Below are 24,081 nucleotides of genomic sequence, written 5' to 3'. Positions count from 1 at the left end.
AGACTGGCTGAACCGCTGAGGACACTTTCTATAAAAGAAAAGAGATAACTATATAAAAAAAGAAAATTGTTTTCACTGAAATTACGCCAGTTGCTAACATTTGTGCAAAATGTGCTTCCCAGATGTCTCTCTTGTTCGTTGTATATTTCCTTGTAGTTATACAAAGTTCAGCAGCGCCTCTAGTGGCCGCATTGTGTTTGTACTATGCATTTACGCATAAGATGGGTCTATGATCTAAATAACATACTACTCTACTGCATGCAGCGCAGTACACGCTGTATGCTGCCTACTTATTTTTTAATTATCAAAAAATAGTATGTGAAGCAGTACGCATACGTAATCGTGGCTTTATGCGGAATGGCATACTACCATACTATACTTCTGAGAGTATAAGCCTATTATGGAAGTGTTTATTCTCTAATCAACCAATGTTTTAAACATTGTCACATGGCCTCATTACTTTGTATGTTTTTTTTTTGTTTGTTTTCACATAGTGGCACTGAATTATCTAAGAAATAAAACTGTTTAGCAATTTTGTCTAAGTTTGTATTTTAAAAAAAAATCTTAAAGGGATAATTCACCTAAAAATGAAAATTGTCTCATTATTTATTCACCCACATCCCATCTAAGCTGTATATGACTTTATTGCTTCTGCTGAACACAAACAGAGATTTTTAGAAGAATATCTCTGCTTAGTAGATCCATACAATGCAAGTGAATGGTGATCAGGCCTTTGAAGCTCCAAAAAGGACATAAAGTCAGTATAAAAGTAATCCATATGACGCCAGTGTTTTAATCCACGTCTTCTGAAGTGATTCAGTTGGTTTTGGGTGAGAACAGATCAAAATATAACTCCTTATTCACTGTACATCTTGCCATTGCAGTCTCTCGGCACAATCATGATTTTAAGCTTGATTACACTTCCTAGTGTTTGATGCATGCACAGAGCGCTAATGACGCTAAAGGAAGTGTAATCGAGCTTAAAATCATGATTGTGCCAAGAGACTGCAATGGCAAGATGTAAAATTATGTAGGCTAGAACACTGAAGTGGATACAATCTAACTTGGACTTGAAATCTCATTTTGAGTTTCATTTATTTTCTTGTTTTAGTTAAATCATTGTATGCTTTTAAAAAGATTTACATATACACACACAAGACAAAAAGCAATCGTTTTACAGAATGATTTATATTTTACACTCAATAATTATCAATATGGTAAATCCCATAAAATAAAAATGCTGGGCAAGCAAAGAATTGAACTTATGAAAGTCATGAACAGTTTTCTTATTTTAAAACATTGAACAGAAATTCATGCTTTTAACGGTCAGTACAGTATTAAAACAGTACATTTTCAATAAGTTTAAAACAGTTTCCTCCCTTATGTAATGAATATGTATTAATCGTTTGAAGATAAATGTATATTTTAGACTTTAAAGCTTGATGTCCCTTACTCTTACTCATTTAAAGCAGTGTAAATGTTATTACATGTCAGCAATTCATCATCGGAGAACATACTTGTACTATATTAACAGTTTAAGCCAATTACAAATTTAAGTTCTGATCAACAGATAACTATCAAATTGAGTTTGTGAAATGAAAACATCAGGGAAAGACAAAAACTTCACACCTAATTAAAATGCATTTGCCAAAATATACACAAACATATCCAATAATTAAGGCTGTAATTGCAAACTACCTATGAACATTTTGGAAGGGTGAATTTTTTTGATAGGTGAACATGGTATATCAAAGCCAAAATCTTTCCATCAAAAAGTAACAATATTTTACATCTGTCCATACCTGAAAGTCAGTAAGCTTTCATTTATCAGTTGTGCAATATAAGTCAAGACCTTTCATGTATATATACGTACAACACTCAACAGTGCTTTCAAGAGCCCATTCATCCAAGATAACCTATTTTACAATACTTTCCCACATCTTTCAACAGAAATATTTAAGCAGGTTCATTCAAGCTATTGATTTTTAGGAATATTTAAAGGATTCTGTATCAATTTTAAGGCGCAGCCCTAAATGGAACTAGTCAAGTTAAATTCAAACAGCCATTAAACTATTATAGCATTAAGAGCAATGAAGATCTTTCATCTTAACCCTGTCAAACCACTGGCATGGATCAGAGACACTCAGATGTCAGATGACCTTTTGTATTGTGATATATTCATGAGTTATTACCCTGTACAAAAGGGCCACTGCTTTCTCCCAATCTCCAATTTCCTCAAGAATGTCAACACATTCCTGGGGCTTTATGTCCCGAGTCTGAAACAGTCAAACAATCAAAGTGAATGTGCAACAAAATAGTCTTAAAGGTAAAGTTCATCCAAAAAGGAAAATTCGGTTATCGTTTACCCTCATGTTGTTGCATGACGAGTAAATGATGACAGAATTGTAATTTTTGTGTGAACTATCCTTTAAACAGTAGACCTGAGACTTACAGGTAAAGCAGCACACAGTGCAGAGTGTATATAGACAGGAAATTGTTAGCATCGCTGTTGACTTCAGATGATGATCTGAGGTGTGTGATCATATGCCCCAAATTTAAACTAAAAAATGCTGATCCAAGCTCAGTTAATTAACTCTGAAAAACAGCATTCTGGAAAGGGGAAAGCTGATCCATGCTCAGATACGAAGATACTTTATAGATATGGGTCATATTGTTTTGTTGATTATGGATGCATTGTACTGCGGGGAACAGCTCGAGATCAGCTCTGACAGGCATCTTTCCCGTGACGGAATGAGAGATCTGCTCATTCACAGGCACAGAGGAATGGAAGAACAGTTCAGCTGCTGAATTCTCCATGCAGGAAGTGCTAAAACACAGTATATTATGTTCATTCAGATATGTAAAATATACACCTGACCAGATAGGTGACTAGTTACTATAACACTGCAGTAAAATCTTGTGCCCTGGATGTTGCCTATAGATTTTTTTCACTCCTGCAGGACTAAGCAGACTAGCAGTAGCCCTCCAAGTCCTCTTTCTTCACCTCTTATGAGATGAGAAAGGAAACAACTCAAAATCAAAGCTGAACGTCAAGTGGGCGACTACTGTGAAATTACAAGTGAGATAAATGGTGAGATCAGACAGAGAGAGAGAGAGAGAGAGAGAGAGCAGTTCTGTGAATTAAACACAAATGAAAATAAATAATGGTGACAAATGAAATAACACAATGAACAAACAAGCACCAAAATGACCCCCAAAAGAATAAAGCTATGGTACAACGAAACACTTCGTATTACCCAAAAGTTCTTGGTAAAGAAAGCCAAATATTGGCAGTTAATAACAAATAAAAAGTGCCAATAAAGTTAAAACTGATCTCTCTTAGATAAGTGTCTTTAAAGGATTCTTTGTATATTATGAGGGCATTATTTCCCCCTTTACATCATCATTCTCCTCTTTATTGGATGAATCGTTGCTACTATTGTCATGGAGACCCAGTCTGTGAAGCTCTTCCTCTGCACTGGCCAATGACGTCACTGTGACCGTGTGTTCTTCCATCTGCTTCTGTAGACTGTCCATCTCCAACCTGCAAAAAATGACAATCACAGGAATTGGAAAGTAGCCCACAAAGCAAAAAACTTCTGCTTTATTTGTATAAAACATGCAGAACTATGGGATACATAAATGGGTATGGTGTGCAAATCTTACTTTAGTTGTCTTAGACAGTTGTGGAGGTTATTAAGAGGTTCTTTATTAACAGATGTTGAGGGTTTCAACAGTTCGTCTAAAAGGGAAGCAGGAACAGGGCAGTCTGGGATTTTTACTGGCGTCACTGGGGTTGTGTCCCCCTTCAGATCCAACCGCTGGTGTGGGGGCGAAAACACACAGAGAATACTAATATTACACTTGAAGCTTTATGAAGTCATCATTTGGAAACAAGACTTGTGGAAAATTTATGTATACATTACATGGCTTAATAATCATGAATGAATGTGTTAAGTAACAGATAATCTACAGGAATCATTATTAGAAAATAAAACCCAACAGGGTGGTCAGGACCCCAACGTGGAGCGGAGATTATAGGTAAAGCAGAGTATTGATATAAATTTCCCGGTTCGATTCCGATTCACATGATCTTCATTAGATTCAATATAGATTCATATGAGTATTGCAGTTATAATGTCCCTTTTTGCTTACATATGGAAGAAACTCTCCCAGATAATGCTGTTAATTATAAAAGGGGACCATCAAATAACTAGGAACATTTAAACAAATGTAATTTTACAAATTATTTTATTTTAAGTTTTTCATCATTTTGGTCACATTTTGGCTTTTTAAAAATGAACAAATCAATGTAGTTAATCAATAATATATGTTATATAAAATTTGATGTGACATGTTCATAGTATAATAACTTTTTTTTTTTTAACAAGTATTTACAGTAAATAGATTTATTGAACACATGCTAAAATCAGCACTGATTCTTTAATAAGCAGTTCTGTAAAGAGCATCTGTAGATGAGCGCATGTTAATGAAACAGGACTCGAATCGCTATATCATATCTGTGCCATGCATTATAGGAATAACAAAATTGGGGGGATTTTTATCAACAACTGACTGTAGAGAACAGAAAGAGTATTAAAAGAGACATTATTCAATTACAAAAGGGTTTCGTGGATCTTGTCTTTGGACACACATTACATGGAACAATTTTTACACTCAAAACGCAGTGAAAGGATCTCGCTGCTGAATACTCCACCACTATACTACACAATTACTGGCAAGTAAAATGTAAACATTTACCAGCCAGTAGACAAATATATACATTCTATACACACAGTGTAAAATTTGATTGCTAATGCAAGTGATTTCCTCTCACTGCATTAAAGGGTCGCGCCAGGACGTAAAACTTAATGTAAAAGTCGATATTGAGATCGTTCAAATGAAGATCACAATGCATTGAAAAATAAATATATTTACCCACTTCTAACTGTAAGGCTGTTTTTCTTTCAGCTTATTACATGGCAGCTTAACAAATAATTAATTAAATGGACATTGATTTGAGTCAAATTTACATTATTATGCGAGAAGAATGAGACCAGGGAACAGTCTCCAGAAACAGCTGAATTTCACCTCAAGTATGCGACAGTTCTGTTGTTTTTATATACATATACAATAATCAAAGGATTATTAGGAACACCATACTAATACTGTGTTTGATCCCCTTTCGCCTTCAGAACTGCCTTAATTCTACGTGGCATTGATTCAACAAGGTGCTGAAAGCATTCTTTAGAAATGTTGGCCCATATTGATAGGATAGCATCTTGCAGTTGATGAAGATTTGTGGGATGCACATCCAGGGCACGAAGCTCCCGTTCCACCACATCCCAAAGATGCTCTACTGGGTTGAGATCTGGTGACTGTGGGGGCCATTTTAGTACAGTGAACTCATTGTCATGTTCAAAAAACCAATTTGAAATGATTCGAGCTTTGTGACATGGTGCATTATCCTGCTGGAAGTAGCCATCAGAGGATGGGTACATGGTGGCCATAAAGGGATGGACATGGTCAGAAACAATGCTAAGGTAGGCCGTGGCATTTAAACGATCCCCAATTGGCACTAAGGGGCCTAAAGTGTGCCAAGAAAACATCCCCCACACCATTACACCACCACCAGCAGCCTGCACAGTGGTAACAAGGCATGATGGATCCATGTTCTCATTCTGTTTATGCCAAATTCTGACTCTACCATCTGAATGTCTCAACAGAAATCGAGACTCATCAGACCAGGCAACATTTTTCCAGTCTTCAACTGTCCAATTTTGGTGAACTCTTGCAAATTGTAGCCTCTTTTTCCTATTTGTAGTGGAGATGAGTTGTACCCGGTGGGGTCTTCTGCTGTTGTAGCCCATCCGCCTCAAGGTTGTGCGTGTTGTGGCTTCACAAATGCTTTGCTGCATACCTCGGTTGTAACGAGTGGTTATTTCAGTCAAAGTTGCTCTTCTATCAGCTTGAATCAGTCGGCCCATTCTCCTCTGACCTCTAGCATCAACAAGGCATTTTCAGCCCACAGGACTGCTGCATACTGGATGTTTTTCCTTTTCACACCATTCTTTGTAAACCCTAGAAATGGTTGTGCGTGAAAATCCCAGTAACTGAGCAGATTGTGAAATACTCAGACTGGCCCGTCTGGCACCAACAACCATGCCACGCTCAAAATTGCTTAAATCACCTTTCTTTCTCATTCTGACATTCAGTTTGGAGTTCAGGAGATTGTCTTGACCAGGACCACACCCCTAAATGCATTGAAGCAACTGCCATGTGATTGGTTGATTAGATAATTGCATTCATGACAAATTGAACAGGTGTTCCTAATAATCCTTTAGGTGAGTGTATACATATACATATATATATACATATATATAGGCAAAATGACCGTCTGACTGCTCATTATTCTGCTTATTACAAGATTACTTACCAAATAAATAAATGGACATGAAATACTGGATATGATATGGAGTCGAAATTATTTTATTAGCTTACTAGTAAAGATTGCAGAAGTAGAAAAGATGACTTGCAATTCCCATGTGACCAGTGAAAATATAATTTTCTACCAGGTGATTATTCCGAAATATCAAGCTGCTGGATTGCACTACTAACCAATCAGAATAGAGTATTCCAGAAGAGACATTCCAAAATTAACACTCCGAAGTTAGTTGCCATTTTTTAGGTTAATTAGGTACTGCAACATAAAGTTGAAATCAAATAATTAATATTATCTATATAATTATATACAGTCAATGTTCCTCACAGTATGTCATCAAAACTAAAATATAAGGAACAAAATCATGCTGGGTCTTTTGTGTCAGGTGCAGTTTTTTATCTTTTCTTTCTCTCGAAATGTTCTCAATTCACACACTATTTTTAGGTGGCAAAAGATAAAATTTCACCCTAATTATAGGCTTGACACTGGAGGAAAATTATCTAGTAAAGATGCTAACTCTGATCCTACTATTTCATGGAATGAAGGCTAGATTAATATTAGTCGTACCTTTCTGAGCCTGCTGTTTTTGAGGTCCTGTTTGAGCTGGTTGTTCTGCTGAAGAACGGTCTTCATGCTGTTCCTCAGCTCTCCTACTTTAGCCTGCAGCATGAATTTATCCTTCCTTGAGCTGTTCAGCTCCTCTTGCACCATCTCCAGCTCCAATTTTATCCTCTACAAACCAAAACAACACAAATATCAATGTTCAAAAGACTGACACTCTGATGAACATAGTAGCACTATATGGTGGTGTATCTAACCTGTAGAGTGTCCTGCAGGGTGTCCATCTCTCCCTGATGACACTGTTCCAACATCTCCAGCTGCTGTTTCTGCGTCTCGATCTCTCGCTGCCTCTGCTCAACCTCCCACTTTAGATCCTCCACCTGCAGGGAGGCAGCAACACAATTTGTCAGATACAGACTCTGATCTAATCAGAATCTAAATCAGAATCAGCAATTAATACACATTAACAGCGCAAACACACCGTACCTCTTGGTTGGTGAGGGGTTGTTTGTTGAGCTCATCGTCCAGTTGCTTCTGTAGGATCTGGAGTTGAGCATGAGCATCAACTAACTCTTCCTGGAAACGGGAAACCTCCTCAGAGTGCTTCTCATCCTTAGCACTGGTGGAGAAAAAACAACAGACACCAAAACATCTCGAGGTCTGCTCATAAACAAATATTATAAATGGTAGTTTTAGTGGCTTTGTGAGATTTCTGCAATATATACATTTATCCACGTGTCATCTCACAACCTACAGGCCAGCAGTGCAACACTCTTGAAGAGCTGAATTTGTTTAAGATATCTTGATCTGTGACAGTAGTTGTGATTGTGACTGTAGTATTTCAGAATTTTAGAGGCATCTGTAATCTTAAAACCCAGAGCTTTGGTAAAAAAATTACTTACGCAAGTGTTTTAGCCTCTTTCTGCAGAGCTTTGACAAGCTCCTCTTTGGCCTGCAGGTCATTCTTTATCTCACTAAGTTCCAGCATGGCTGCTCTGTAGTGCCTGCGGTTATGGGCTGCCTCCAGCTTGGCCTCCGCCACCTGTACAAACATATAAACACAAAGGTCATACATACGCACATGACAAAATAAACAAAACCTTTAGGGTTAAAATGAACTACAAATATAATGCAGCTGGTATTGTGTTCTGAAGGCATTGTTTGACCATTTCATCCTGTATTAACCTGCTCGGAAAGATCTTTGACATTCATTTTCTCTTTCTCCAGAGCAGCCTGCAGCGTCTGCACCAGTTGTCTCATCTGCTTGTCCTCCTCTTCTTTACGCTTTAACACTGCCTGAACCTGGAGTGTTTCAAAAAGTTCTGATATGTCAAAATGATCATAATAAATATGAATAATTTCCTCAAATGATTAAATGAGCTAATTATAGACTCCTGTGATAAAGGGGTCAGGATTCTTTTAAATTACATGACATAGCGTCAAACCTGCAGGTTGAGCTGGACCAGATCTGCTTCCCTCTTGGCCAGTGCAGCCTCTAAAATATTGGCATGATCCCGCAATGCGCTATGGGATTTTCCAAGACCAGACAGTTTCCCTTTCTCATGCTCTAGCTCCAGCACAAGCTTCTTATTTGCATCCTCCAGACGACGTATTCTCTTTTTAAAATTTCGTGACTCTTGGAGCTATGAGCAAAAAAAGGGAAAACACATTAGTGTAACCATTATACAAAACATTTCAAATAAATTACGCGTCTTTATTAATACAAACATTATACAGTGGCAAGAATAAGTATGTGAACCTTTTATAATTAGCTCTCTTTCAGAGATTGATCATAAAATGTGATCTCATCTTCATCAAAGTCAGAAGTGTTGACAAACACAACAAATATAATCTTTCATGTCTTTATTGAACACATCCCATTAAACATTTAAAGTGCTCTGGAAAAAGTGAGTGAACCCTCGGATTTAATAACTGATTGATCCTCGTTTGGCAGCAATAACCTGCTTCAGCTCAGCCATATTCTTAGTATGTCTGGTGTGAACGGTTCTCTTGAGGTCTGTGGTGATGGTCGCATGGCAGAGCGATGTCTTTGGAGAGTCCGTGAGAGGAATAGCGGTAAGGATTGACACCCGTGGGAAATGATCTCCAACAGCCGTTTTTCTTCCAGTTATCGAGTTTCAGAGATTCCTTCAAATCTTAATCAGTCAATCTAGGGTTCTTTTTTTACCTCATTGGGCATTCTGCAGAGTGCCCTTTGACTGGAAGGTCACTTCTAGGAAGAGTAGTCACAGTACTAAATTGTCTCCATTTATAGACGACTGGTGTAACCGTGGACAGATGAATATCAAAGCTATTCAAAATAACTTTGCAAACCTTTCCAACTTCATGCAAAGCAACAACTCTAGATCATAGGTCTTCTGAGATCTCTCTCTTTTTTTTGGTTTGGTCCACGTCAGCAGATGCTTCTTGTGAATGGCTAACTCAAAATGTATGGGTGCTTTTTATAAGTTAAAGTTGCTCTAACCCACACCTCCAGTCTCACTTCATTAACTGGATGCCATGTTTGCCAACTCTTAACTCTAATTAGCTTTTGTTGAATCATTAAATTGACGTACACTGTGAAAGTTTAAAATGATGTATTCAATAAGTACAATAACTATACAATAATTGGTGTGTTATTAGTTAAAACAGACGGTGTTTGTAACTTCGATGAAGTTCAAACCAGATTTTAAGACAAATTTAAAACATAAATGCAGGTAATTATAAAGGGTTCACATACTTTTTCTTGCAACTGTATACCATTTGCACTGTTTGATTGCACAAGTTGTAAGTATAGTGGTGTTGTTTGTACCATTACACACTTTGCACTTGAATTCCTGCTCAAATATCATTAACGATGATTTTTAATTACACGTTTTATGCCTTTATTCTAGTTAATCTTTGAATTGGATTGTCTAATTCATTGTCTATTATTATTTACATGGTTACAGATCTAAATAGGTTGTAACTATACAGATATAATTAAACTTGGTCTTAAAGCAGTTCTCCCGTGTATGTCCTCCAACTGAATGACTAAATTTCCTCACCTCATCCTCCAGTTCCAGAACTTTCTCCTGATATTCCTCCAGCTCAGTGCTGGTGAGGGTGATGATCTCCTGCAGTTCTTTCTCCAGCATGGATTTACTTTGGCTCATTGCCTGCAGATCTGCCTGCAGGGCCTCAACCTTGGCCTGAAGCAATGCACACACACACACACACACACACACACACACACACACACACACACACACACACACACAGTTGTGTTTCCATGTTTTATGGGGACTTTCCATAGACATAATGGTTTTTATACTGTACAAACTTTATATTCTATCCCCTAAACCTAACCCTCACAGAAAACTTTCTGCATTTTTACATTTTCAAAAAACATAATTTAGTATGATTTATAAGCTGTTTTCCTCATGGGGACCAACAAAATGTCCCCACAAGGTCAAACATTTCGGGTTTTACTATCCTTATGGGGACATTTGGTCCCCACAAAGTGATAAATACACGCTCACACACACACACACACACACACACACACACACACACAATACACTGAAACTCACTCTTCTATAAACTATAATCTCATAAATTGTTAGCGATATGGACTGTGATTCAAAGAAAATGGTTACAATAATGTCAGGGGCTGCACTAGAATAAATCTTTATCCATCACTGACAGACGGAGTTATAAAATATCCAACATGGTTTATTTTTATCCGATATACTTGTTTTCATCTCATTCGTACTAGGGCTACATTCAGGAGTGAAGCATCTGTTATAATGGCATATTCATGACAACGGATAGTTGATAGATTTGTTTGACTACCCAAGCGAGAGTTTGGTGAAACCAAGGTGTTCTAGAGTGAAAGTTCTACCGGTCAATCAACCGCTGTGCTAAAAGAAAATTTCTTTCCACTTTGCCGGTTACATGAGGCTTTGAAAAGGAAATAAACCTCCAATCTGAATATTTGAAAATCGCATACATGCACAAGTTACAGAACTTCTTCAGTGTGCCTGACATCAACACAAAACAACACAGATGAGAAGCACACAAATCTGAAGCACAGTTTATTGAGGTATTTTACAAAAATAACAGCTCTAAACGCCATGTTTGCGAAAGTATAATTGGTATAAATGATGCTCAACAATGTGCTTTGTTTTTGTTCTTATACTTTTTTGCAATTTATAATGTGGTCATGAAATCAGAAACCCTCCCCTCAAAATCCCAACACAAGTGGTAAAAAAATAACTTTATTTTACAGCCCCTGACCACCTGTAACACCAGTTAATAAACAGGGCAGAGAGTGAAGTCAAAACTGATGTTTTAGGCTAAACCGGTTTTCTTATTTCTTTTCTGTCTGCCAAAATGATGGACAGCGTTTAAAATTTTCAGTTAATTTAGAAAAAAAAGAGAGAATTTTCAGTTAACATGAACCCTAAATAGTGATGCATGCATGTTTTCAATATGTATGCTCTAGTCTAACTGAATGGAATTCTAATTGTTTTTATATTGTTGAGCATCACTGAGAGTTTACCTGAAGTTCCCGGCTATTTCCCCCTTCTGAAACCTGAACTCTGAGTTTGTCGAGTTCAGCCTCAGCTATGTCTTTGGCTGTGAGGGCTTCCTGTAGCCTGCGGCTCAGAATGCCAACTGCATTCTCATAGGCCTTATGCTTGGCCTTCACCTCTTTCTGTGCGCTGGTCAAATCTGTGCCCAAACGCTTCATTCTCACCTTCTGATCTGAGATGGCCCTAGAAGAGGAAAAAGCAGGAGCATAATTTATGATATGAAAATTATAGTGATGCCAAATTGCCATATAGTGTTATTTCTTCAATATTCTAAATCAAATCATATAAAATAGTCTAAAATAATGAGCACATTTGTTGCATTAATTTATTGACACAAGGGGGATGCATCCTAATTCCAAATGCTTCAGTCTTTAAATGAGAGATCATAAGCAACCACAAAGTTATTTGGTGGAACACACAGGCTCTATTGTTTATGTGTCATATGTATCCAATGTATCCATGATGTCAGAGACTAAGCTGTGATCACTATGGAAACACTCATGATAGGAGAAGAGGTGTGATTGGTGACTCACTTCCTGGCTTCATCTTGCATTTGTTCAATCCTCTTCCTCAGATTTTCATTCTCTTCTGTCACTGCTGCCAGCTGGTTCTGGTCAAACTGAAGAGACTACAGCATACAACAGAGAGACCATCAAAAACATCTCAAGCATGTTAAGATTTGCTATGTAAACAGCACATATATGCAAAAAAGGCTGTATCTTAGTATTGCTGATCTTCTTGTAATCACTCAAGGTTGGTACCTGCAGTTGAGAGTCGAGTTGGTCTCTTTCCGTCTGTACGGAATGTAGATGGGCTTCCAGACCGTTCATCTGCTGCTGGACTCTCTCCACTTCCTTCTGCAGACGAGCATGCTCCTGCTCGGTACTCTTCTTCTCTCCTTCCATTCTCAATAGCTCCTGCTTCAGGTCCTTTACCTCTGCCACCAGACGCTTCTTAGATGCCTTCAACTCAGATATCAGCTGGTCTTTGGAGCTGGCATCTCTCCTGTATGCTTCAACCATCACCTGTGGGAAGAGAGAATAGAAACGTCTACCAAATACTATATGAAATCTTAACTTTCATTTAACTTATTATTGTCGTCATAAAAAACGAATCGAAAGACCTATATCCAATGTCTGGGTTAGTAAAATACCACAAGCTGGGAAGATTTAAGAATAGTTTAGAGAGTGTAAGGTGGCTTTACAATGTACATTTTATTCAATTTATTTTCTTTTAGTGGACTACACTTTGAAAGAAGTGAAATATTTGGGCCACTTACCTTTTGCTGCATGAACTGCTCTTTCAGTTTCTGTGCTTGTTTTTTAAGGGTGCCATTATCTTGTTGTAGAGATTCAATCTTGAAGAGAGAGAGAGGGGAAAAAATGCTATTTAATCCCGTTGAACCCCAATTTCCTATTAGAAAAACCTTTTGTGACCTCTCACCTGTGTTGCCTTAACCTGCACTTCCTGTCTGAGCTGGTCAAGTGTATCGGAGGCCACCAGTACTTCCATTCCCAGCCTCTCTGCTCCTTCATCAAGCTCGCTCTTATCTGCACGTGCAGCTTGTAGAGCCACTTCCAAGACAATTTTCTCCTTCTGGAGAAACTGGAGCGTTTCCTCTTTAGCTGTGGCATCTGTCTGCAGCTCTTCCAGCTGGACCTGGAGCTCCTCATAACGTGCCTCCAGCTGGTTGAGGGCCTGCTCTTTGGTTTGGAGATTCTCCTGAGTAGTGGTGAGCTGCTTCATCAGCTCTAGGTGCTCACGCTGGAACAACTCCAGCTGGGCGTCTTTTTGGGAGAGAGTGAGTTTTACCTGAATAAGGAAGAAGGATGAAAAATAGAATATACTCTTTTTTTTTCCCAAGTGACCAGGGTTGGAAAGAAACATTGTCAGGGAACAGTGCTGTCTTGAGTTACACAGACAGTCCCACTGGAGTGACCTGGGGTTGAGAGCCTTGCCCAAGGGCACAAAAGTGGTAGCTCTGGGATCATCTTATCCAAAGGTTAGAACCTACAAATTAATGGTTACCAGCTCATATCTTTAACCACAATGTCGCTTCATCCACAATAAATGGGGAAAACATTATTTTAGTACTGTAGGATTCTCTTTCAATGTGTATGTGTGGTGAGAGTTTAGGTACCTGCTCTAGCTCTCTTTCCAGTGTTGTGGTTGTGTTGGCTAGTTTGAGCAGATGCTCTCGCTCTTCTTCAAACTCCTCCAGCTTGTGCTGAAGATCTTCCTCCACCATCGTCTTTGCCTCATGTATCTGATGTATGGCTGCTTCTTGTGTCATCATGTCCGCCTGGGCCAGGAGAGAATCAGTTTTATACAAAGACAGGTGAAAATGTGCGTTCATAGAGAATATCCAACACAAAAATAAGGCAACAAAAAGAGATTTACAAAGCAAGAGAAAGAAAGAGTATCGGTTTTCCAGACCTCTATGCTCTGTAACTGTACAGCAATCCGTTCCTTTTCTTTTATGGAGCGATGTTTCGACTCTGTGAGCTGGTGAGCCAGGGTAACATTCTCCATTTTCAGATTTTCTAACATGCCAATCTGGTTCATTTGACCTGCCTGAAAGAAAATATACAAACAAATACACAGTACAGATGGCCATTTTACATGTGAAACTTTCTGATAAATATTGGATGGTAAATATGTACAAACTATCGGTAAACAGATTAATTTACATATTTACACTCCATCACACTCTCTTCCAGAACTACGCACTGGGGTTTTATATGACATCTGTGCAAGGGTTACAGTTTTTTCCACTTTCTCCTGGGTTTTTAGACTAGGAGATGTTAGGGGATCCATGGAAAATTTCAGAGGGGGAAAAAAAAAAACAAGTGTACAAAATGTAGTGCATAACACAACAGAAAACATTCACAAAATTTTACCTTATAACGGTTTCATTTTGCTTCCTATGGACTACAAATAGTGGGTAGAAACAAGAAATGTGGTCGAAACATATTTTCCAGATTTTATCATTTTGGCTTTAGTACAATGACAATATAAACTCCAATTATTTTATTTTGTAAACAAAATGTTAATTACATCAAACATACTTTTTTTCCCTCACACAGTATATATGGGTATTTATACATATATGAAAATATACAGTATCTCTGCCTTCACTAGCAAGGGAATCATCATATTCAGGGATCCTTGGTATCAACAAATTTAAAAACCCGTCCTCAACAATATAGGACACCAATATTGGGTCACCGTACCTGCATGTTGGCCATCTCTCCCTGCAGTCGTACACGTGCCTCCTGTGCCAGAGTCAGCTGCTGCTGGTACCAGATGCGGAGCTGCTGCAGCGAGTCCACCTCTGCCTGTGAGGTCTTCAGTCTGCTCTGCAGAGCGTTCCTCTCAGTCTGGACCCGGTGAAGCTGCGCCTGAAGGCCTCCCATCTGCTGCCGGAGCTCAGAAACTGGGTGAAGAAACGGAGGAACAGAACTAAGCACGAATATGTGCACATGGAAAAATGAAAGTGAGCATACGGAGGAGAACACATGGATCAAACATCTGCTGGTCTGGAAGAGGTACAGTATCTTCATACCACTATGATGACAGTAATGGAAATAGTTCTTCATTATCTAAAATTTACTAAAATCTAAAGTAACATTACCAGGCTGTAACAATTAGATTGACATTTCTGAGTATTCCAAATGTTCAACCTTGACTCTTCGCCTACCACTTCTTTCTCACCTGCGCTATCCTTGGTGTTCAGGCTCTGCTGCATTTCTTCCACTTTACCCATAAGCCTCTGGTACTGCTGCTCAGCCAGATGCAGGTCATTTCCCAGCGAGGCCAGGCTAGCATTCTTTCCCTCCAGACTGGCCTGAAGGTCCACCATGGCCTTCTCCAGCACTGAGCAGTTGGAGCGTAGCGTGGTGACCTCAGAGGTGATGGAACTCTGTCTCTCCTGGCTGGCCTGGGTCTGCTCCACCTGAGCCTGCAGCTGGGCAATCACTGTGGCTAGTTTTGCCTGGAGCTCTGTTTTTTCTTTTAGAGCCTGGTAAAACAAGGTAGTTTTAGATGGTACCGGTTGGATGGTAACCATATTTTTCTATAGTGTGTATGGTATGTTAAGGCTGAATGAATCTTTTCAGCACCTTCCTCAATTAATTAATAGTATTTCTACTTGTCTTTACAAAATGGCAAACAGATTTTGTTAATTTCTATGCTAAGATTTCTTAAATTGACTAATTGTAGACAAACATTATGTAAGGGCTGTTGAACAGTCAGCCAGTCATTTTTGCTAAATAAAAAGGGTGACTGTGAAGCAAAGCAGAGGGATCTTGCATCACCCAAAAGGGGTTTGTTTTGTGGTAATGATGGCCAACTGTATCATCTCACCTGACTGGCCTCGGAGGAGAGGGACTCCAGTTGTCCTTCTAACCTCATTTTCTCTTTCAGCACTTGGAGCATCTCATCATGTGTACCCATCACAGAGCTTCCATACGACACACTGCCAACACACACACAAACAAAATTAAACGGTCAATACTCTGGCTGGTTTTCATGACAGATAATGAGGTTCCCCTAAAGGCCTTCAAATGTAAGTAGTAGTCATTTATTTAGGTAATGAATGGCTACTCATCTTGAGGGATGTCTTCTCTGTTTAGTCCATACCTGCTGGAGAAACTGTCTCGGCGACTACGTGGCTCTATGCTGCCCTCTGTTTCCTGTTGCAGCTCCTCCATGCGCTGCTCATCAGTGGCCGCCTGCAGAACATCTTGTAGTGATGGAAAGTGGCTGATAGCTTCTGGAGCAATCTCCCTTCCTTCAACAGTATATGGAGCTTTTGGCCTGTTCACTATTGCAGTTAACATATTATAAGTCCCTGTAGTAGACACACTACTATAGGAGGAGCTATCACTGTCATTACCATCTGCCCTAAAACCTGATTCACTACCATCCACCTCAGAGACGTTGTCTCTGATTGGCTGAGATGATTCCAAATGAGTGTTGGTCTCAGAACTGACGCTGATTTCGGAAACCGTGGAAACAGAGCTGATGGTGGAATGCATTGAGTTAAACGATGAGTCAGCAGATGCTGAAACTACACCACCAGATATCTCTGAGCTTTTAAGGTCAGAATCAGGGGACTTATAGTCAGCCAGAGAGTGTATTTTGCTCAAACGGGATGATTTAGATTTCTTCTCCTTGGTGGAAGGGATTCCGAGGCTTCCCAGTTTGGGACCACGAGGAACGTTGGTGCGCAGGAAGGAGTATTCCTTCGTCATGGCGACAGTATTGGCTCGTGGGAGAGCCTCGGGATGAAGCATCAGCTCTGGGTCCAAAGTGCTAAATGGGCGGCACTTAGGAGTGGAGCGATGGGTCTGAGAGAGGCAAAGAGACATAGATTAACAACAAACTACAGTGGCATAAAAAGTATCTTGGAAGAAGAGACTAATCTTGGCTGGAGGGCCACTTCTAGGGAGAGTAGTCACAGTACTTGATCGTCTCCATTCATAATAAATTTGTCTAATTGTGGACAGATGAATATAAGGTCTTCAGGATAACTTTGTAATCCTTTACGGCTTTATGAAAAGCAATTATTGATTGTATGTCTTCTGAGATTTTTTTGTTTTTTGTGAGGCATGGTCCATTTCAGCTGATGCTTCTTGTGAATAGCAAACTGAAAGTGTTTGAGTGCTTTTTGTAAGTCAAAGTAGCTCTAACCCATACCTCCAATTTTGTTTCATTAATTGGATACCAGGTTTGCCTACTCCTTTCTCTAATTAGCTTTTGTTGATGTCATTAGCCTATTGATTCACATACTTTTTACAGCCAACACTGTGAATATTTGAATTATGTATTCAATATGTACAAGAACAATACAATCATATCTGTTACTAGTTAAAACCGATTGTGATTGTTGATGAGTGGTGAACACATTTATACATAAATTAAGGTAATTCCAAAAGGTTCACATACTTTTTCTTGTATGTATCTGAAACTGTGGCCAACACTGGACAAACACTGCATGGTTTAGTTTTCTATACACTATATTTTACATATCGGTCAAATTCAAATTAATAAAAAATAAAAAAAACTGCCAATGAAAACTCTGTTTTAAAGGTCTAGTTCACCCAAAAATTTGAATCCTATAAGGGTTTTACTCACCTTCATGTCATTAGTTCATAACCTGTATGCTTGTTTTATTTCCGTGGAACACAATAGAAGAATTTTTGAAGATTCTTTACACAGCCATATGATATGTCCTAGTGAACATGTCTTTTCAAGCTTCAAAGTAAAATATAAAAAAAGAAAATGTCACCACATTTAATTCAATAGCTCCAAAAGACGGAAAGATTATCAGTGAACAACAACTTAAAATTGTGTCTATTCCTCACACAAAGCTACTGTATGGCTTCAGAACAATTGGAATATAAATGCAATGAGTCACATGGACTACTTTGGTAGTGATTTTATTAGTTTAATAAAAACTTTATTATTTTTTTTTACAGCTTGACAGATGTGGTCATTGTTTGGAAAAGAGTGGTGTGAAGATTCTTAAATTCTCCTTTTATATTCCAAAGGGGGGGAAAAAACAGCATACAGTTTTGGTATGACATGAGGGTGAGTAAATTATGAGAGAATTTACATTTTTGGATGAACCGTTCATTTAAATGCACATTCATTAAATATAAAGTAATTTACACAAATTCGGTGACTCACTCTCTCTTTGTGCCTCTGTACTCTGTATTGTTTGAGCTGTTCCTCCAAACGCCGACGAGCCTCTTGACGAATTTTCTCTTCATTTTCCATCTCCACAGATGGCTCTTTCGAAGCTACAAGAGAGACGTCATCAATAAACACAGAAACAAACACTTGCAGAAACAAAACAGACAGGTGAAAAGTTCAGATATTGTCAACCAAGCTGTATTGGAATAAACGCAATAAGCCATTGATTTAAAAAAAAAAAAAAAAAAAACAGCTCATTAATCCTGAAACATGCTTGTTTGATCATTCGGTTAAAGGGATACTTCACTTCCAAATTAAAATTCTGTCTGTTCTCACACTTAAGCTGTTCCAAACCCATATGACTTTCTTCCATGGAACACAAAGAATGACATTAGGCAGTACGTTTGTCTCAGTCACTATTCCCTTCATAGCAACTTTCTTCCATGCAGTGAAAGTGAATGGTGACTAAGGTTTCTGTCTTTCTACCTAAAATCACCTTTTGAGATCCAAGGAAGAAAGAACGTCATACATGGTTGGAACAATATAAAGGTGGAGTAAATGATCACATAAGTTTTGGATGAACTACCCCATTAAGTGAAAACATTATGATTTCTGCATCCTTAGTCAGAAAGAGTCAAGAGTTATTTGGTTTCTAACTGAGTTAGTTCTTTTTAATTCAGCCAAATGCCATATTCAAGCCATATTGCCTTGAATACCACCAACCAATCATGCATTCTGAAATCTTATCTCATTCCCAAACGGAATACATTTTTCCTGAATCACCAAGACTGCCCTTCTTCCCAGCACCAAAACCCCAGGATTGTTAGCAATTTGCTCACCACATTAGAATTGCAATGAACATCAGCCATCAAAATACCCACAACCAAAGGAGAGACTAATTAGCCAGGGACATTATGCGATGGAGGAAGACTGTAACACTATAAATCGTTCTGCAAATCGGAACAGGGGAACAGGCAAAAACAGGAAAGGCTATACCAAAAAGAAAGGGTTAGCCTATTATCAACCACAAAAGCCAATCTCTTCAGCAAACTGGGGGTTAAAACATAAAAGGGAGGGACGGATGATTAGGGGGACGGGATTTATCCAGTATCGTATGCTTACACAATTCAGTCTCCTGCATTGGAATACTTAGTCTGAGCGATTGCAATGCGTCACCCTTGTGAAAAGAGCCCTCTGCAAGAGCTGCCTCAGACTTCTCTAGGCTGTCAGGGAAAGAGGCCACACCTGGATCCAGCTCTGCACTCAAGGAAGATTCGGTAAGGCGGCTGCCCAGGAAAGGAGTTGCCAGAGGTGGGGTGCTGTCTCCACCAGTTTCCTGACACTCCACCATGGCCTCTCCGTTTGGCAACAGCTCTGCTTTGACATGGCCTACCATAAAGAGAAGGGCAACAGCAAGGAGCAAGGAGCTGACTGATACAACAATGGTTGGAGTGGATGCAGAATCACATAAACGTTTTAGCCATTGTAAAAACACCCTATTCACAAATGCACAAAGTTAATTATCATCAAATTACCAATTACCAGTTACAAAAGGAGGTAGTACTCGGCTGGTCATGTGACCTCAAAATGGTGACCACACCTATATTGATTTATACTTATGTTTAATTTTTCTTTCTTATGTGAATTGTCGTTTTATTGTACACCCACATACATATGTATATATAAAATCTACACACACACTTGACTGAAAAGTTTCTCATGATCTTACAAACCTTTTGCCTTAAGGTGTATGCTTAAATGTTTGAAATTAGTAAGACAAGACAAATATATAATTGTGCCACCATATTAATTTATTTCATTATGAAATTAAAATTGTACACATTTTTTTTTTTTTAACTGATGACCAAATAATAAAGTAAAGCAGCCAATACGTGCCCAACATAGATGGGAACTACTTCAATACTGTTTAAAAAGCATCCCAGGGTGATACCTCAAAATGTTGGTTGAGAAAATGTCAAGAGTACATTCAAAATCTAAGGAAAGGTTGACTACTTTGAAGATGCTAAAATATAACACAGTTTTGATTTATTTTGGATTTTGTTATTACACATAATTCCCTTAGTTCCATTTATGTTATTCCATAGTTTTGATGACTTCACTATTATTCTAAAATGTGAAGAAAATAAATTATGATAAAGAACGAGTAGGTGTTCAAAACGATTGACCAGCAGTATGTGTGTGAGACAGACACACACACACGAACGTGCACGCAAAAAAAAAAAGTAGGACTACTATTAATATCTTTAAAACTAAAACATTCTTAGTGGAAAAATTACTTTAAGTGCACCTTTAAGGTACAAATTAGTATGATCACATCCAATATAACATATAAATATAAAAATGTATATGACAAGAAAAGTCATTCATAACATTTAGTGATTTATGCTTTTGTTCACAAACTGTAAACGTCATCAACAACCAGTGTATCTTGAAAGTTCTCGAGTCAAACAGCCTAATCAAGCTAAAGTGGCAGATCTGAAAATTGACAGTGAAAGCAGGGAATGTTTGAAGTCTTTCCAGGCTTTATATGAAACACAACAAAACACTTGCAATCAGTCAAAGATCTTGAAGGCATCAGCGTAACAGCCAAACCTGACATTATTTTACATTACAATAATCAGACAGTTTGAATTTCTGATTGCAAGTCAATGCTCAAACATTTGTCATTTGTAATGTAATTTAAGAAATACTGTACATAACATCCATTCAAAACCATATTTTATAATTTAAAAAACTATGCAGTCAAGGCCCAAATCTGCACACAATTCTCTGCAGAACACTTACCATTAGGGATTTTCTCTGTTACGAGTGATCTGTCCAGCTCCGCATGCTTCAGTGATTCTACAGTATTGCTGTTTGGATCATTGCTTTGATGTGAGTTTTGCTGGTGAGAGTTGGCCTCGGTTGAGGCAGCTTCTATATCTCCATTTTCCATATCTCTATAAATACAGACGCTGCTCTGGCATCCATGTAAATTAGCTGACTCTTAGTTCAATCTGCTTTTACTTCATGGTTGGCAAACTTTGGTTAAACCAGTAGGCAGGACTGGATGATGGTGCAAGATATTCTTCAGTCCCCTGTGATCCTGTAAAATAGGAGCATTAGTTTAATTCAGCCACACTCTGAGGAGATTGCAAGTTTTATTACTTTATCAAAACAGCAGTGGATAAAAATATTTAATCAGTAATTTACTATTATTTATTTGTGGCCTAGGTAGCTCAGCATGTAAAGATGCTGACTACCACACCTGGAATCGCAAGTTCGAATCCAGGGCGTGCTGACTGACTCCAGTCAGGGTTCCTAAGCAACAAATTGTCCCAGTTGCAATGGTGGGTAGTCGCATTGGTTAACATCCTTGTAGTCGCTATAATGCGGTTCTCGCTCTCGATGAGGCACGTGGCGAGTTGAGCATGGATGCTGCGGAGAATAGCGTGAAGCCTCCACACACGCTAGGTCTCCACGGTAACAAGCTTATCAAGCCACGTGATAAGTTTCGTGGATTGACTCTCTCAGATGCTGAGGCAACTGAGATTCGTCCTCCACCACCCAGATTGAGGCGAGCCACTATGCCACCATGAGGACCTAGAGCGCATTGTGGATTGGGCATTCCAAATTGGGGAGAAAAAAAAACAAAACTATTATTTAGTCAATAAGCTGATTCTTCAATCCAACACATTTTACAGGGACACTCCCCCCGGAGTAACCAAAGGTTACAGGGATGGTTAACCCAAAAATGAAAATTATTTTTCATTTACTCATCTCATCCCAACCCAGATGTGTAACTTTCTATTTCAGAACACAAATAACATTTAGAAGAATATCTCAACTCTGTATTTCCATACAATGCAAGTGAATGGGGAACAAAATTTGAAGCTCTAAAAAGCACATAAACACAGCATAAAAGCAACCCATAAAACTGCAGTGGTTTAATCGATGTCTTCTGAAGCTATCCGATCACTTTTGGTTGAGAACAGACCAAACCGAAACAATTTTCACTATAAATATTGGCATCAGCAGACTCCTTGGCAATCATGATTTCAAGCTCAATTACACTTCCTAGTGCCATTTAGCCCTCCACCAAGCACTTGGAAGTGTAATCAAGCTTGAAATCATGATCTGCAATGGCAAGATGTACGTGGATTAAACCACTGGAGTCTTATGGATTAATTCTATGCTGCATTTATGTGCAAGTATACATTGTATGGACCTACAGAGCTGAGATATTCTTCTAAAAATTATTTGTGTTCTGCAGAAGAAAAAAAGTCATACACATTTGGGATGGAGTGAGGGTGAGTAAATGACTAGAGGATTTTTATTTTGGGGTGCGCTAACCCTTAAAAATGTCTTGATCCAAGGCACAATGGTGATGCACAAATTCACTTTGTCACTGTTATAGGGTGTTGCATTAGCCGTTTCATTCATGCTTAATGTTTATATACAGTCAGAATATTTATTGTCCCTCATTTAATTTTACTCTCTATAAAATTGTGCTATAGTGTTCTTTTAAATAGTGTGTTTCTAAATACCGAATGTTACAACCAAGCTTTTGTGAAAACTGCAATTCCCGGAAACAAATGACAACAATACTGACTTTGTAAGTTGATGAAGCACACAATATAGTATTTGAGCCAACAAGCTTTCACTTACCAGCCCTGATTTTTAATCAATAAGCCACACACAATTCAAGACAGTTTACACAAATTGACAGTTGTTGCATTTCAAAAAGATTAAAAGGCTTAATTATAATAATGTTTTAACATACTAATTCGTTTAAACAGCTGTGGTTCAAATGGCACGTGCTTAGTTTAAGTGTCATGACAGTCTCGTGACTGACAGGACGGGAGATTTGTTTTGCCACGTTTTGTTCACATTACATAATATGAAACGTCAGAGTGGTGGAGTAATACGATTTCTGTCACGTAAGGCTGCATAATTAGACTATCCAGCAGCACTTTAGTCTAACTATAGACCACTGAGATCTAGTTTTTTATTTTAAGACAACTCTCAGATATCTTGACACGAAAATAAAGCTGACATTACTTTTAAATCAAACCCACATACTGTCGTAATTGCTCTACAGCTAATAGTAGTTACTCTGATAGCACGCTTTAACAGATCAGACTGTCAACAGCATGAAAAAACTGTCACTTTAAGATAATGTCGCTGCTTTCGGTGTAATGAATTAGGCTTAAAACGCAAGCACAAACAAGCCAATCCTTAAAAAACAAAGTGAAAACATGATTTAACCCTCCAGATAAAAAGTGAAATTTCAGTTTATTTTTTATAAATCTCTGATCACATTAGCATCAGTGTGTTAGCTGCTTAGCCTCATCGCACGAGATCTAGAAACCTCAAGCAACTGATGCGTGACTTTGACACGCGACCACGCTACAGCAAAACAATCTATCAGGGTCAATATATTGGGAATACTTTGTGTGACAATTAGCAGAGACTGTAAAAAGTTTATACACCAACCTTTCAGACGTTCCCTCCCTGCACTACGTGGCTGTTTAGGTTCCGTCTTTTAAAAAGATCCGACTTAACCCGTTCCTCAACAATAAATGTTCCGTATCGAGTTGCTGCGTAGTTCAAATAAGCATTAATAACTTCAAGCATAATCATCTGTAGTGATATAATTCCCCATAAGAACGTCCATATTTGACTTACAACCACTTTATATAACAATAATCGGTTAATGGAAACATTCGATATCAAACTAGTTCACAGACATAAAATCTTGCTTAACAAGTTAGTGGATTTAATGCTCTTAAAATTCATACA

General features: G+C 38.4%; 1 protein-coding gene across 3 annotated transcripts; it reads right to left on the bottom strand.

The window, feature by feature from the left end:
- Window positions 1-1,090: 1,090 nt before the first annotated feature.
- On the bottom strand, window positions 1,091-23,815 carry LOC127626757 (golgin subfamily A member 3-like). 3 transcript variants are annotated; one of them, XM_052102780.1, is made up of 24 exons: window positions 23,776-23,815; window positions 21,085-21,385; window positions 19,402-19,668; window positions 18,274-18,386; window positions 16,222-16,931; window positions 15,946-16,057; window positions 15,295-15,601; window positions 14,814-15,016; window positions 14,017-14,154; window positions 13,721-13,882; window positions 13,024-13,392; window positions 12,860-12,937; window positions 12,342-12,605; window positions 12,114-12,208; window positions 11,547-11,763; window positions 10,051-10,194; window positions 8,449-8,646; window positions 8,189-8,305; window positions 7,906-8,045; window positions 7,490-7,622; window positions 7,261-7,383; window positions 7,010-7,174; window positions 3,667-3,821; window positions 1,091-3,544 (listed from the first exon to the last, which is right to left on the bottom strand). In XM_052102780.1, exons 2-24 carry the CDS (start codon window positions 21,233-21,235, stop codon window positions 3,373-3,375), a joined length of 4,533 nt encoding a protein of 1,510 aa, XP_051958740.1. In that variant the 5' UTR covers window positions 21,236-21,385; window positions 23,776-23,815; the 3' UTR covers window positions 1,091-3,372. The 3 variants fall into 3 exon arrangements, with proteins under 3 accessions (XP_051958740.1, XP_051958748.1, XP_051958755.1); XM_052102788.1 differs by having other exon boundaries at window positions 19,525-19,668; XM_052102795.1 differs by lacking the exon at window positions 19,402-19,668.
- Between the last annotated feature and the right edge of the window lie 266 nt (window positions 23,816-24,081).

This window comes from Xyrauchen texanus, chromosome 3, assembly GCF_025860055.1.
Source record: "Xyrauchen texanus isolate HMW12.3.18 chromosome 3, RBS_HiC_50CHRs, whole genome shotgun sequence".
Taxonomy (NCBI): Eukaryota; Metazoa; Chordata; class Actinopteri; order Cypriniformes; family Catostomidae; genus Xyrauchen; species Xyrauchen texanus.
Note: the sequence above shows the minus strand (reverse complement) of the source record. Positions and strands in the feature narration are given on the sequence as shown.